Source organism: Leiobunum rupestre, chromosome 1, assembly GCF_980474605.1.
Source record: "Leiobunum rupestre chromosome 1, qqLeiRupe1.1.hap1, whole genome shotgun sequence".
Lineage (NCBI taxonomy): Eukaryota > Metazoa > Arthropoda > Arachnida > Opiliones > Sclerosomatidae > Leiobunum > Leiobunum rupestre.
Genome location: NC_143384.1, coordinates 10,076,754 through 10,091,283, shown reverse-complemented (window position 1 = coordinate 10,091,283; position 14,530 = coordinate 10,076,754). Strand labels below are relative to the sequence as shown.

The window sequence follows — 14,530 nt, the reverse complement described above, 5'->3', positions numbered from 1 at the left end:
CAAATATCTTATCACTCAACACTAGGTTGAGTGGTTTATTTAGCTCGGTTAAATTTGTGTTCAGTTTTATTATTTTGCCAAAGTTAGATGAAGTACGAGTATGTTTATTTAAGCGATTATACAAATTATTCGTGAGTATTAAATCTACGTTGGTATTCCATGAACGTCTGAGCCCTTGAATTAAACTAGTCTTCCCCTTTGGTAAGGTGTTGTGACTTGTCTCCAAGGAGAAGGTGATGTTCCTTCATCTTAAATGGAAAACATTTCAGCGTCAACCGAACATTTATCACATTGTTTTAAGCTAATAAAGAATTTGAACTTGTAAAATAAATTAAATATTGCCTTTAGTCGGTAACTGAATGATTTTGTATGCAAAAATGTATGATTTTTTTGTTTCATTAGGGATATTCAAATGTAGAATATTCAGGGTCTTTTCATCCAATACCAGTTTTTATTTTGTTAAATATCATCTGATTAAACTTTTTAAAAAACATCTAATTAGCAGCCCATTTGTTATTATCTTGCAAAAACAAATGTAATTTAATAAATTTAATGAGGGTTAAAAATTTTAAGTGGCTATTTTTGTGCTTTAAAATTTAAATTGGGCTCTTTAAAGAAGATAGGTTTTGTGTGTCCCAAATTTAAAACTTGAGAAGGTGTATAAAGGGTGTTATATTAGACCGTAAATTAAGTAATCTCACACTGGTTGTTAGTAGCTCCCTTAAGGAAGTAATTTAGGGAAAAGTTAAGTACCCTACAGGGAGTACTGCGAAACCCTTAAGCTAGTAGTGTAACACCCGTAAGGGAGTAGTGTAATACCAGAAACAAAGGCAGTCGCTTAGTTCCCAATAAAGCTATCTATCTAGTTTTAAACGAAAACTTAAAGTGATTGTACAGATATTTTAAGAAACCACCTAAAAATATTCCCAGAAAGTGAAGCGAGCTGTCCTAAGAAATCACGCAAAAATATTAACATTAAGCAATGAACCCGTAAAAAAATGTGCTATAGAAAACTATACTAAATCGTATAGAGCTCAGTTGTTTCTCTCTCATCGGGGTTCTATCCCGTATACAGAGTGGCCTGATTTGCTCTGACCAGGCCACTCTCTCATCGGGGTTCTATCCCGTATACAGAGTGGCCTGATTTGCTCTGACCAGGCCACTCTCTCATCGGGGTTCTATCCCGTATACAGAGTGGACTGATTTGCTCTGACCAGGCCACTCTCTCATCTGGGTTCTATCCCGTATACAGAGTGGCCTGATTTGCTCTGACCAGGCCACTCTCTCATCGGGGTTCTATCCCGTATACAGAGTGGCCTGATTTGCTCTGACCAGGCCACTCTCTCATCGGGGTTCTATCCCGTATACAGAGTGGCCTGATTTGCTCTGACCAGGCCACTCTCTCATCGGGGTTCTATCCCGTATACAGAGTGGCCTGATTTGCTCTGACCAGGCCACTCTCTCATCTGGGTTCTATCCCGTATACAGAGTGGCCTGATTTGCTCTGACCAGGCCACTCTCTCATCGGGGTTCTATCCCGTATACAGAGTGGCCTGATTTGCTCTGACCAGGCCACTCTCTCATCGGGGTTCTATCCCGTATACAGAGTGGCCTGATTTGCTCTGACCAGGCCACTCTCTCATCGGGGTTCTATCCCGTATACAGAGTGGCCTGATTTGCTCTGACCAGGCCACTCTCTCATCTGGGTTCTATCCCGTATACAGAGTGGCCTGATTTGCTCTGACCAGGCCACTCTCTCATCGGGGTTCTATCCCGTATACAGAGTGGCCTGATTTGCTCTGACCAGGCCACTCTCTCATCGGGGTTCTATCCCGTATACAGAGTGGCCTGATTTGCTCTGACCAGGCCACTCTCTCATCGGGGTTCTATCCCGTATACAGAGTGGCCTGATTTGCTCTGACCAGGCCACTCTCTCATCGGGGTTCTATCCCGTATACAGAGTGGCCTGATTTGCTCTGACCAGGCCACTCTCTCATCGGGGTTCTATCCCGTGTACAGAGTGGCCTGATTTGCTCTGACCAGGCCACTCTCTCATCTGGGTTCTATCCCGTATACAGAGTGGCCTGATTTGCTCTGACCAGGCCACTCTCTCATCGGGGTTCTATCCCGTATACAGAGTGGCCTGATTTGCTCTGACCAGGCCACTCTCTCATCGGGGTTCTATCCCGTATACAGAGTGGCCTGATTTGCTCTGACCAGGCCACTCTCTCATCTGGGTTCTATCCCGTATACAGAGTGGCCTGATTTGCTCTGACCAGGCCACTCTCTCATCGGGGTTCTATCCCGTATACAGAGTGGCCTGATTTGCTCTGACCAGGCCACTCTCTCATCTGGGTTCTATCCCGTATACAGAGTGGCCTGATTTGCTCTGACCAGGCCACTCTCTCATCTGAGTTCTATCCCGTATACAGAGTGGCCTGATTTGCTCTGACCAGGCCACTCTCTCATCGGGGTTCTATCCCGTATACAGAGTGGCCTGATTTGCTCTGACCAGGCCACTCTCTCATCTGGGTTCTATCCCGTATACAGAGTGGCCTGATTTGCTCTGACCAGGCCACTCTCTCATCGGGGTTCTATCCCGTATACAGAGTGGCCTGATTTGCTCTGACCAGGCCACTCTCTCAACCAGGTTCTATCCCGTATACAGAGTGGCCTGATTTGCTCTGACCAGGCCACTCTCTCATCGGGGTTCTATCCCGTATACAGAGTGGCCTGATTTGCTCTGACCAGGCTCTTTTCTCAAAACTTATTTGATATATAATTGCAGAAACCTCGAATACCTGCTCACGTTTTTTTTTCATTATTTTTTGACCGCTTGGTGCTAGGGAACAATTTTCAATGAAAAAGTTGTAGAGCGTACTTGAAAACCTACAAATGACATTTTTTCGATCACAAACGAACAATTTTTCACTTAGAAAATGAGGTCAGCCAAAAACAAGTTCACCTTAGCAGGCCAGAGGGTAATTTGACCAAGCTTAGTTAAATTAATTGTTTTTGAGAATATCATGTCAATGGACGATAAGTTTACTATTTAGTTTTTTTATTAACAAGTGAGAGAAAGATAAAAAAGTTATTTCGAATCAAACTAAGAAAAAACATTTTTAATCGAAGCAACGAAAGAGTGGCGAATATACAGGTATGGTTAGATAATTCCTCCGTGTGCTCTGATCCATGTTTCTGAGCGATGAAGCATTCTTTATAATGTGCCGCTGGAAACTGTCCGGAGTGATCAATTGAAAAGCATCGATGATACGCTGACGTAAGTCTTCCAGGCTCGTAACAGGCGTCGCATAGACATGATCTTTGACGAAATCCCACAGTAAGAAGTCCGTCGGTGGGAGGTGGTCAGGCGACCTTTGAGGCCTCTGGGATGGTCCGTTTCGTCCTATCCATCGTTGTTGGGATTCGTAAAAGTGTTCTACTACAGCTCGAGGTTGATGTGGAGGCGCACCGTCATGTTATTACCAGGGTCATCCGTTGTTGGCCAAAAGAATATCTTCTAATTCTTCATTCTGTAACAAAGTGAAGTAACTCTGCCCATTTAGACGGTTTGGCAGGAAAAATGGGCCGATGACTCGATCTCCGAACAGACCGGCCCACACGTTTAACCGAAATTGTTGTTGTTGGTCATGGGGAAATCCCCATCGTGGATTCACATCACTCCACGTGTGATGGTTTTGGTGATTAAATGGTCAGTCTTTCATCGGTCACCAACATCAGATTTAAAAAAACCGGAGTTTCGTTCACCATGTTGCTTAACCAGTTACAAAAGTCAAATCTACGAACCATATCTCCGTCCTGAAGAGCTTGATAAAGTAGAGCTCGAAAAGGATGGAAATTGTGACAATCCGAATTGCTTGCTTGAGAATATGCGGCGATAAACGTTAAAACTAGCTCTTCCTCGTTGATGTTTTGACAACCAGTTCCTTGGTATCTTGGATTGACATGTCCATGGTCCTGGAAATCTCGAACAGCCCCGAGAACGGTGTTGTGACTGGGAAATTTGTCATGATACCGCATAATTGAAAAGTTGACATACCCTAAGAGCGTTTCGATGGGCTTCACCAAAAAATAATTCGACTATTAAAGCACACTGTTCAGCAGAATACTCAGGCATTGTGTAACTTGGCAAACTTGCAAGACTATGACTGCGCTTCATTTTGGGCTATTTTGGTTTAAAAAGCCTATTTATAAATTAAGAAGGTCTAATTAGACCAGCTTATTTTTCTCTCACTGGTTTGTTGACAAGTTATTCTCAAAAACAAATAATTTAACTAAGCTTTTTAAAAAAAAACCTTTTGTCTGCTAAGGCGAACGGGTTTTTTACTGTTCTCATTATCTAAGTGAAAAATTGTTCGTTTGTGATCGAACAAACTTTATATGTAGTCTTTCAAGTATCATCTACATCGTTCTCATTGAAAATTGTTCTCTGGCACATAGCGATAAATTTTTTTTTAAATAAACGTGAAAAGGTATTCGAGTTTTCTGCAATTTACAATTTAACTAAAAACACGTACCCTGAAAATTTTAAAATTATATCTCAAATAGTTTTTGAGAAAATAGCCTGGATAGAGCAAATCGAGTGCTCCATAGAAAATTCTACAGAGATCACTTCGTGAGTCCGTGTTTTTTTGCGTAGTCTGTTCTAAAGACGTGTCTATATATATTTACCAAAGATTCTGTGAAATCTCTTTGTGATATTACCATTGCTTTTCATATGTAATTAAATTCCATAATTATACAGAACATCTACAAAATAATTACTAATTATCGAGGGCACTTCGAATCACCCCCTTTTTTTTCAATATCGAATACCAAATCGAATATCGAATCGATTTCAGAAAGAAACCCGGATCGATTAATAACAGAATCGAAATAAACAAATATGAATCGAATGTTCGAGCCACGAATTTAAATTCCGTCGAATGAAATATCGAATCGAAAATGATTTTCGAATCCAAGAATTGCTCAATAACGAATCGAGCCACGAAACCAGTTTCACGGTTGGAGATTCGACTACAGACGACCCATTTGGCGGCTAAGTTTGAAATATTCAGCCCCTCCTTTGGGTCCTCCTTTAAGATCAGTTCCACCGATTCGATTCGATTGCTCATAATTCGGGTTATCGAATTGAATATAATCTTTTCATTTTAAAAATCGTAGGTTAATTAATGAAATTGAAGTATCGATTCGAGGTTCGTAAATGGATCAAAAATGTTTCAAATCATCGTTACAGATTGCTTATGATCAACTGAATCGCAAATTAGATAAATATTCGGAACTTCCACGCAAACTCTACGAAAGTTTCTACAAAAAAGTTAGTAATTGCTGTACAAATAAATTGAAAAAATGACCCAAGAATAACCACAACTTTCTACTTAAACATAGTGGTGCAATTAAGTGTAATTTCTGTAGAACATTTAGTACGGAAAAGTGTAAAATTTCCTTTAATATGGTTTTCACACTTTGAAACGCTTTCAAAATGGCGCCTAAAAAGATTCTCGAAAAAGAGTTAATTAAGGCCGGGCAATGGATTCTTGAAACTCTGGATTTAACGAAATTAAGCAAATATTGATATCATACCCAAAGTCGTAAATTTGAGAATGTGATAATTAGAGAAGATATGTTAGACAAACGCTTAAAAAAAGCGTCCTGGAAACGTGTATTACAGTAGACGTAGCCAGGGCCGTCACCAGCCCAAAAAATTAGGTAGGGCCATGGTAGGGCACATTTTGAGGTCTACACAGAGTAAAGACGACTTTTATTAGTATTCACAATATCTGAATTCATACGTCGTGTATTTCCTCTAAAAAAACGCAAATTAGCAATGACACTTTAAATTACAATATTTTAATTTTTCTATATGTACAATAATTATACAATCAGTTTTCGAGATAGATAGATCAATCGTTTTATTAGTTTTATTATAAACCAACGACTACCGGGCTACCTTTCACGAGCCGCCCTTACTCCGATCCCTGGAACTAGGCTATGCCTGAATTTCTCTAATTCTCCGGTAGAAGTCGGAGCTCTGCTGATATATTACTAAATATGCCTAGGCGGATATACGGGCCTGATTCTCGGATCGTACTTTCGATCGTATATCGTACCGACCGCCTAAATATCGTACAAATGGCAACTCTGGAAGAGGGAATGGGGGTTGTATGTATCTGTGTTCAGCGATATCTAGATACACGATATCTAGATACGGATCTAGCTACGTTTTTAGGTACTTTTTTTAGGTACAAGATACTATTGTGGGTAAAAGATACTAACTTTGTTCAGGCGAACACAGATATATAAAAATCTCTTACACAAACCTTTTTTTCCGTATCTGTTTGCAAAGAATGTATCTTATGTATCTAAATTATTGCCCTTCGGTATCTACCTTTTTTTGAGGTGCTATATCTGCGACGTTCCTTATCTGTATCTTTCTTGTTTTGGTAGTTATTTTTAATACATCGATAAAAAGATATACCAGGTGCAAAGAGTGAAAACGAACGTAATTATGGTTTTAGTTTGAATAAGCATTAGTAGTAGTAAACTAAATATGAACATGTAAAAATCCAAGATGGCCGCCAAGATGGCCACCAAAACAACCCCCCACCCCCCCCCCCAAAAATATTTTCAAAAACAAAAAAATTTTGTCCTTGGAAAAATCGAAAAACATATTTTTGTTTCAATCTCAAATTTCACCTTGAAGATGATCTTTGACCTCGACGCCTGACACCTGTCCACAACCACTAAGCCTCGGTCTATCAAATCAACAAGTTTGGTCACGATCGGACAAGGTCGAACCGAGATATCGGCGGTAATATGTGACCCCACCAAATACTTACGTTAATTTACTTTTGGTGTCATTTTTTCGTTTTTTTCGTTTTTTGGCCATTTAAAATGCTAATTAGTTATTTGCGAGATGGGGAAACGAATTCGCGACCTTCGCTTTATACCCTTGGCGGTTTTGGCCCCACCCAAAATACTTTAAAGAGTTAATAAACGTGTCTAAACTTGCAATAATAACTATTTCTATAAATAATAATTGTTTTTACATTTAAAAGTCAAAGGATATGTGTAAGCGTAAGACGTCTCAAAAATCGAGCTCTTTAAAGGTTAAAAAAATGAAGTTATTTATGGGGAAACCAGAAATTAAATGCAAATCGCCTACCGAGAATCCTTGTTATTATAATGAGCCATGTCGCAAACACGCTTTTAATTTCTTTGATAATTTAAACTTTAGTGTTAAATGCTGGATTTGTCAAAAACAATGTCTTGACAAGACAATTTTTAAACAACACTTAATGGATCACTTATCGAGTAGTTATAAAAATCAAATTCGTATTGATGTTTGCGATTGTCTTCATTCAAAGAAACCAGAATATACAACCAAAGAAGAAATATTAGACGATCAAATTATTGATTATTTGAACGAGTTTAACGTAAAACATCAAGAATGGTTAAACGAGTTTGTTAATGGTACTGGAACTCCAAAGAAAATTCAACGTAAAAAAAAGACAACTGGTATTAAGTCCGAAGAAACTTTAAATTCAACAATGAAATCAAATATTGTATTTCCACCGGACTTTGTCATGCCATCTGATGAGCAGATGGAAGCTATTATTTTTTTTCAAGAATATTGTAAAAATAATCAAATTTTAACTCTTAATCAAGTTGAAACACCCATTGAGGTTTTGGAAAATCTTGAACAAACTTGTCAAATGATTGAAAATATGTAAATAAAGCTGATTTTCTAATATATTGTGATTATTTTTCTTACGTAAAAATAGATATTTTAACTCTTTAATGTTAAGGTTTAGCGTGGTAGATCGGTAGCGTTGCAGGACGTTATTCAAACAGTCTCAAGTTCAAATCACAATCCTTTCGATCTATCACGCTAAATCTTTTATTAGTATAAAACGAGATGTCGCCCAACTGAAACTGTCATTATAAAGATGTCAAGTTTCGTAGTATTTCTACCTTCGAACGCATCACCCGATATTTACCCGGAAAATACACCTTCTAGCTTTAAAGTTCAATTAGCAAAACCTTTAAATTTTAATAATGAAAAATGGTCTTGCGCATTAGCAGAAATAATTCTTCCTGAAACTTATTCGAATATAACAAATGAGTATTCGCATTTCCAAGTAGGGCACGTGTCAGATGTTATTTCACCCGAAGAAAATCAATGGGATTATATTAAAATTGAAATTCCACCAAAACGTTACGAGGGTGATCTAGATCGAAATAAGAATAATATTCCAACATCTCTTCAAAATAATATACTCAACGAGTTTGCTAAAACTATTGAAGCCAATCAAGTACTTAAAGGAAAAATACATATGAATACGGTAAAAGTTGACGAAAACGAAGACAGTTCAAAATTAAAAATACAGTTACAAAAAGATGTGCAAGTAAGAATACCTCAAGCATCGCCCCTAGCATCTGTTCTGGAATTTCGAGAAAATGATTTTGTCGACAGTGATTATCTTTCTAATTATCCTCTCTCGAATCACGCTAAAACTATTTCTTTAACTTACGCAACAAATTTTATCGAAGTACGAATTAAAAAAGCGTTAGTTGTGAATAAATATCAACAAAAATATTTACCACGACAAATTCCCGTGGAAGAAATACAATCACAACCCAGGAGAAAAAAAACAGAAAATTAACAAGAAACCGAAACTAAAACCAGAAGTGAAACAAGAGGAAAAACCAAAACTTGAACCAAAAACAAATTTAGAAGAAAAGCCAAATTTTAAACTAGAAGAAAATATAAACAACATTTTACCAACAGAACCTTTAATTCTAAATATTAATGAAGACGTCAACCAACCAGAAGTTTTCAATCCTTCCGAAGAAAATATTCTACCAAGTTCTCTCCCAATACCCATTAATCCACCATCTCAGCCTGTTATTAAACAAATACAATGGAATAATTACGCGATTGTTTTTGAAGCGGGCAGATATGAGGGAGAAAGACAATATAATAATGAAATTCAACCGTTCACATTACACTTAATTATACGTGATTTATTAGAACGATGTAAACCAAGACAGTTTGATGGTTTAAAAACCGCAATATCTTCCGATGATGAAGATAATTTATATTTTAATTTAGAAATACCGGTAGGAATGGAAATTAAATTTCAAAATCCATTAGCAGATCTTTTTAAAATTCCACCAGACACTTATTTTACGGGTATTCAAAAATTTGGACCGTTAAATAATTTAAATAATATTACTTTTAATTCGCGTACTAATTTTATCGACATACGTATTGAGACAACAAAAATACCGCAATTTGAGCAGGAAGATTGGGCTTTCTATACCGTATCAATCATACAACCTTTTTTATTTGAAGGTCAGAGAGATGATTTTGGAAATATTATCCCATTATCTTTGCATAGGCAATTAAAAAACGAGATTCAACAGGCGACTAACTTCCCCCCTTTAAATCGGTACGAAATTAGTTACGCAATAGAAGAAATAAATCGAGGTCATTACTTAAGAATTTCATTTCCTAAAGATCTACAAATTGCCTTCACTGGGAGATTAGCAAATATTTTTAATATAAACGCGCCATAATTTCAAAATGGTGTAATTAGCAGTCAAAATCCTTTAAAAGTTTATGAGGAAAAATTTATGTCAGATGAGGAATCTGTTATAGATTTTAGGTACAATAAAAATATTCCAATCGAACACCCTAACTGGGAAAATGACAGTTATACGTTTGAACGAAACTATTACGAGGCTGATAAAGATTTAAGCGGGAATTTTAAACCGTTATCTGTTCATTTCAAAATTTTGAATGAACTTCAAAAATATTTTGATTCGCATATCTCACTTAAGGTTGGATTTTTTTTTTTAAAGAAAATGGAAATTATTATTTTCAAATTGAGTTAATGAGTGGGCTGGAAATTAAAATATTCGGTCCTCTAGCAGACCTCTTACAAATTGAGTACAAAGTAGATTATATATCCTCAGTTTATAAAAGCAAACCATTAGACCCTCTTCAAATTAGATTAGAATTAGATAATACGGCTAATTTTATAATTTTTCGAAACGATTTAAACAGAGTTGAGAATAGTCGACGACAAAAACGTGATATTGATTTCCACAATTACGAACATGGTAAAAATAATAAACTAAATATTGTAGACAAATTCCATTGTCGAATTCCAACTGGTGTGTACCACACTATTGATGATATTTTATTAGCAATGAAACAATCATTGCCACATCAGAGTTGGGCTAAATTCGAGTTTAATTTTAATTCAGATTCGACAGTTTCAGTTAAAGGTTTGGGTGGAAACAGTTTTTTAACCTTTCCAATAGATAACCCCAAACTCGGGCGAATGTTAGGTTTTTCAAACAATCAAATTGAAAGGCCTCTTTTTAACGAAATAGGCATGTACCCCGCAGATCTCAACCACGGAATATCCGGAATTTATGTCTATACAAATATTATACAACCTATAATAACAGGACACACTAATACCCCCCTGCTGAGAATTATCAAATTAAACGAAAATAAAAATCGAGCACAGGTTGAAAGATTTCATTTTTTAGACCATTTTCCAGTTCTCTACGATCAAATACAGACTATAGAAATTTCTTTAAGGTCGGATTACGGTGAACTCCTGCCATATAAAACAGGCAAGACTATTATTAAATTAATATTTAAAAGACTGGATGCTTAGTCTAAAGTACACTTAAAACAAGCTCATCATGGAAAGATATTATCATCATTATGTTCAAACAGGACGCGGATATAACATCTTTCGAGGAAGCCAATATCAGACTGGACGTGGATTTGGGTCAATTTTTAAAAGTTTAGCAAGATTCGTAACACCTCTTTTTCGACCCGTAGCTAAATCACTCGGTATTCAAGGGTTGGTTATGGGGAAAAGGATAATGGACGATGTTGTTGCTGGTCAAAATTTTAAGGAGTCGTTAAAAAAATAGTAAAATTGCTGGAACAAATCTTTTAAATAGTTTCGGTGATACCATATTAAATACACAGAAAGGCTCTGGAGCTCGAAGAGTAAAGAAGCGCAAATCAAAATTACGCAATAAGCAAAGACAACGCAAGAGAACAAAAACCGATTTTCTTGACTAAAGCATTATGCCTCAATTTGAATCTATGTGTTCGGAGTTGGAGCTTTTTAACGAACCCCTGATTAATGGTAATATTGAGTTGAATAAATTTGTAGACTATTTCCCTATAGCTCCCTTATCTAATGCTACACAGATTGATTTTTCTATCCCCGGGGGAGATTATTATATTGACATGTCAAACTTGATGCTTAAAATTCGAATTCGGGTTAAAAAAGAACAAAACGGTGTTTTAATAGATATACCTGCAGCCGAAAAAAAAGTATCACTATGCAATCTTCCATTGCATTCTATTTTTAGCCAAATAGACGTGTTTATGAATGAGACTTTAGTACAATCTAGCAACAACTGCTACCCATATTTAGCATATTTAGCAACAGTTTTAAATTTTGATAAAGGCGCCAAACAATCTTACAAAACCGCCGAGGGCTATTACGAAGACGGGTTTTGCGACCCAACGCTAGCGTTTAACGATGCTAATAAAGATATGAAAAATAATGGAATTTTAAAAAGAAGTAAAGATATTGCCCCCCCCCCCCCTCCCCTCTGCACAGCCCTGCATAATTTACAGAACCAAATAACCTTTCACTTATGAATCTATCTGCAATGGCTAAATCCACGAAACGATAGGTATCTCCAACTCCATTTTGTACAATTTTAATCCATGGATCACCATTATCTTTTATGTTTAGGAATGGTAAATCCAGTCGACAAAAAATTCCATCATCATCCCGTAGTAAAAGTTGCCATCTACAAATTCGTTTTACAACAGGTAATTTCATTTTAATTATCAAAATAATTTAATTAAAAGCGCACCTTGCTTTAGATTCATTCAAGCTCGGTGTTGACACAATTTTTTCTAATTTGGCCTGTATTGTGGCAGTTCGAAGTTGATTGTTACAACCGCCTGCTTTTTCAACCGCTTTTAAAATACTGAAACCCTGTTTCTTCATTTCTTGACTAGAACCTGGAGTTTCCGAACTCGTTCCTGAATTCGGAGATGGGGCTACTGTTTTCAAAATTGATCTTAAAGGTGTTGGTGATGCCACTTTCTCAATATTTTTACAGGTTATTAGACTCATGAAAGGACAAGATACGGATGGAAAATTTGATGCTGGAATACGGAGTTATAGTTATTGTAAAGCTACCAATGATAATGAAATGTAAAATTACTTCTACATGGGCAGACCCATTTAAATAATATCTTGGTGGAGTCTCCAAGTATGTTTGACTCTTTCAGCTCATTATTAACTTCAAAACATCTGGATGGAAGAATAACGTAACCTCTCGCTATTTTCAATCTGTGCCTGTGAAAAATATTCTTATCACTTTTTCCATTCTAAGCAATCTTTAAATGAAGACTTATTACCAAGGAGGGTGTATTTTAACAACACTGCCATTTTTAACTCCGTATTCATCAATTATATTTTGATTTAGTAGCAATGTACAGTTTTCTGAAAGTTGAGTACCGATTTGAGGTGATATTAAGGCATTCGAGGTGTTTTGGATTTTACAGTATGCCCAATTTAAGCCTCTTTCTTTATGGAGTTTCAAAATACGTAAAATTAGAATTTTCACACTGTCTAAATATAAAAAAATAGGAATTTTAATAACCAACATTCACTTGTACATTATCATAAAGCGCATTTCATAAAAACTATTTATGGGACTAGAATTTAGCACCTTTCTTGGTTGATTTGGTCAATTGGTGTTGCCAAATTGCTTTGGATGATTTTTCTCGGATATCCAATTTCCTTAACTGATCAGCAAACCCACCTCTGAAATTAATCTATTATTTTATTGAACAACCAAATTATTTCACTAACTGTGTACTTAATTGGTTTTTTCTTCTTTCCAGAATCTACCAATAGTGGATTTTCTTTGTTTGTTTTTTCTGGGGTTTTATGTTGCCAAGATATTTGTTGTATCCATGTAGTTCCTTTTCTTTCATCATGCTTTGACTCTGGAGTTTTGGGAGTTGATATGACTTGCGAACTATTCTCTGAAGAGTGAAATTTGCCACTGTCATTATCTGGTTTTTTTGGAGTAATAGTTACGCAGGGTGTGTCTGTAACTACAAAACTATCGTCAAAATTTGACATTTCTTCATAATGCTCTTGCATTTCTGTTGTCTCATCTTTATTTGAATTTTCTGTACATAAAAATTATTTTTGATACACATTTTGTAGTTTTAGTACACTTGGGTGTCCAATAGGCCTACCTGTAATTTTAAATACCTTCTACGAATTGATGTAATTATAATTATTTTTAATTATACACTTAAAATATTTTTAACATTTGTGTTTTTATATTTTTCAGCCTTCAAATTATTTATACAACCTTCTTTAATTCTTTATTATTAATTTAATTTGTTAGCTTTTAGTTTTATTGTTAGTGTTTCATATGTTGTTAAGTGTATAAAAAATATATTGAAATATCATAGTTATTAAATATTATAATAACTAATTGTGTTTTTTTGATTACTTAAAATAGCATTGTTTTTTAAAATAATAAAATATTTGCGAAAAACTTATTTATATTAGTTTAATTATTTAAAGTATTTTGGGTGGGGCCAAAACCGCCAAGGGTATAAAGCGAAGGTCGCGAATTCGTTTCCCCATCTCGCAAATAACTAATTAGCATTTTAAATGGCCAAAAAACGAAAAAAAACAAAAAATGACACCAAAAGTAAATTAACGTAAGTATTTGGTGGGGTCACATATTACCGCCGATATCTCGGTTCGACCTTGTCCGATCGTGACCAAACTTGTTGATTTGATAGACCGAGGCTTAGTGGTTGTGGACAGGTGTCAGGCGTCGAGGTCAAAGATCATCTTCAAGGTGAAATTTGAGATTGAAACAAAAATATGTTTTTCGATTTTTCCAAGGACAAAAATTTTTTGTTTTTGAAAATATTTTTAAGGGGGGGGGTGGGGGGTTGTTTTGGTGGCCATCTTGGCGGCCATCTTGGATTTTTACATGTTCATATTTAGTTTACTACTAAAACTTAACACTTTTTTCCAACATGGCCGCCAAGATGGCCACCAAAACAACCCCCCCATCCCCCCAAAATATTTTTCAAAAACAAAAAATTTTTGTCCTTGGAAAAATCGAAAAACATATTTTTGTTTTCAATCTCAAATTTCACCTTGAAGATGATCTTTGACCTCGACGCCTGACACCTGTCCACAACCACTAAACCTCGGTCTATCAAATCAACAAGTTTGGTCACGATCGGACAAGGTCGAACCGAGATATCGGCGGTAATATGTGACCCCACCAAATACTTATGTTAATTTACTTTTGGTGTTACTTTTTTCGTTTTTTCGTTTTTTCGCCGTTTAAAATGCTAATTAGTGATTTGCGAGATGGGGAAACCTTCGCTTTATAGCCTTGG

At 36.2% G+C, this 14,530-nt stretch overlaps 1 protein-coding gene across 1 annotated transcript; it reads right to left on the bottom strand.

Moving 5' to 3' along the window:
• Nucleotides 1-3,705: 3,705 nt before the first annotated feature.
• On the bottom strand, nucleotides 3,706-13,256 carry LOC149961064 (uncharacterized). The gene is made up of 7 exons (XM_090153725.1): nucleotides 12,967-13,256; nucleotides 12,817-12,911; nucleotides 12,503-12,716; nucleotides 12,307-12,440; nucleotides 11,950-12,247; nucleotides 11,703-11,883; nucleotides 3,706-4,080 (listed from the first exon to the last, which is right to left on the bottom strand). Exons 1-7 carry the CDS (start codon nucleotides 13,254-13,256, stop codon nucleotides 3,706-3,708), a joined length of 1,587 nt encoding a protein of 528 aa, XP_090009851.1.
• Nucleotides 13,257-14,530: the final 1,274 nt, after the last annotated feature.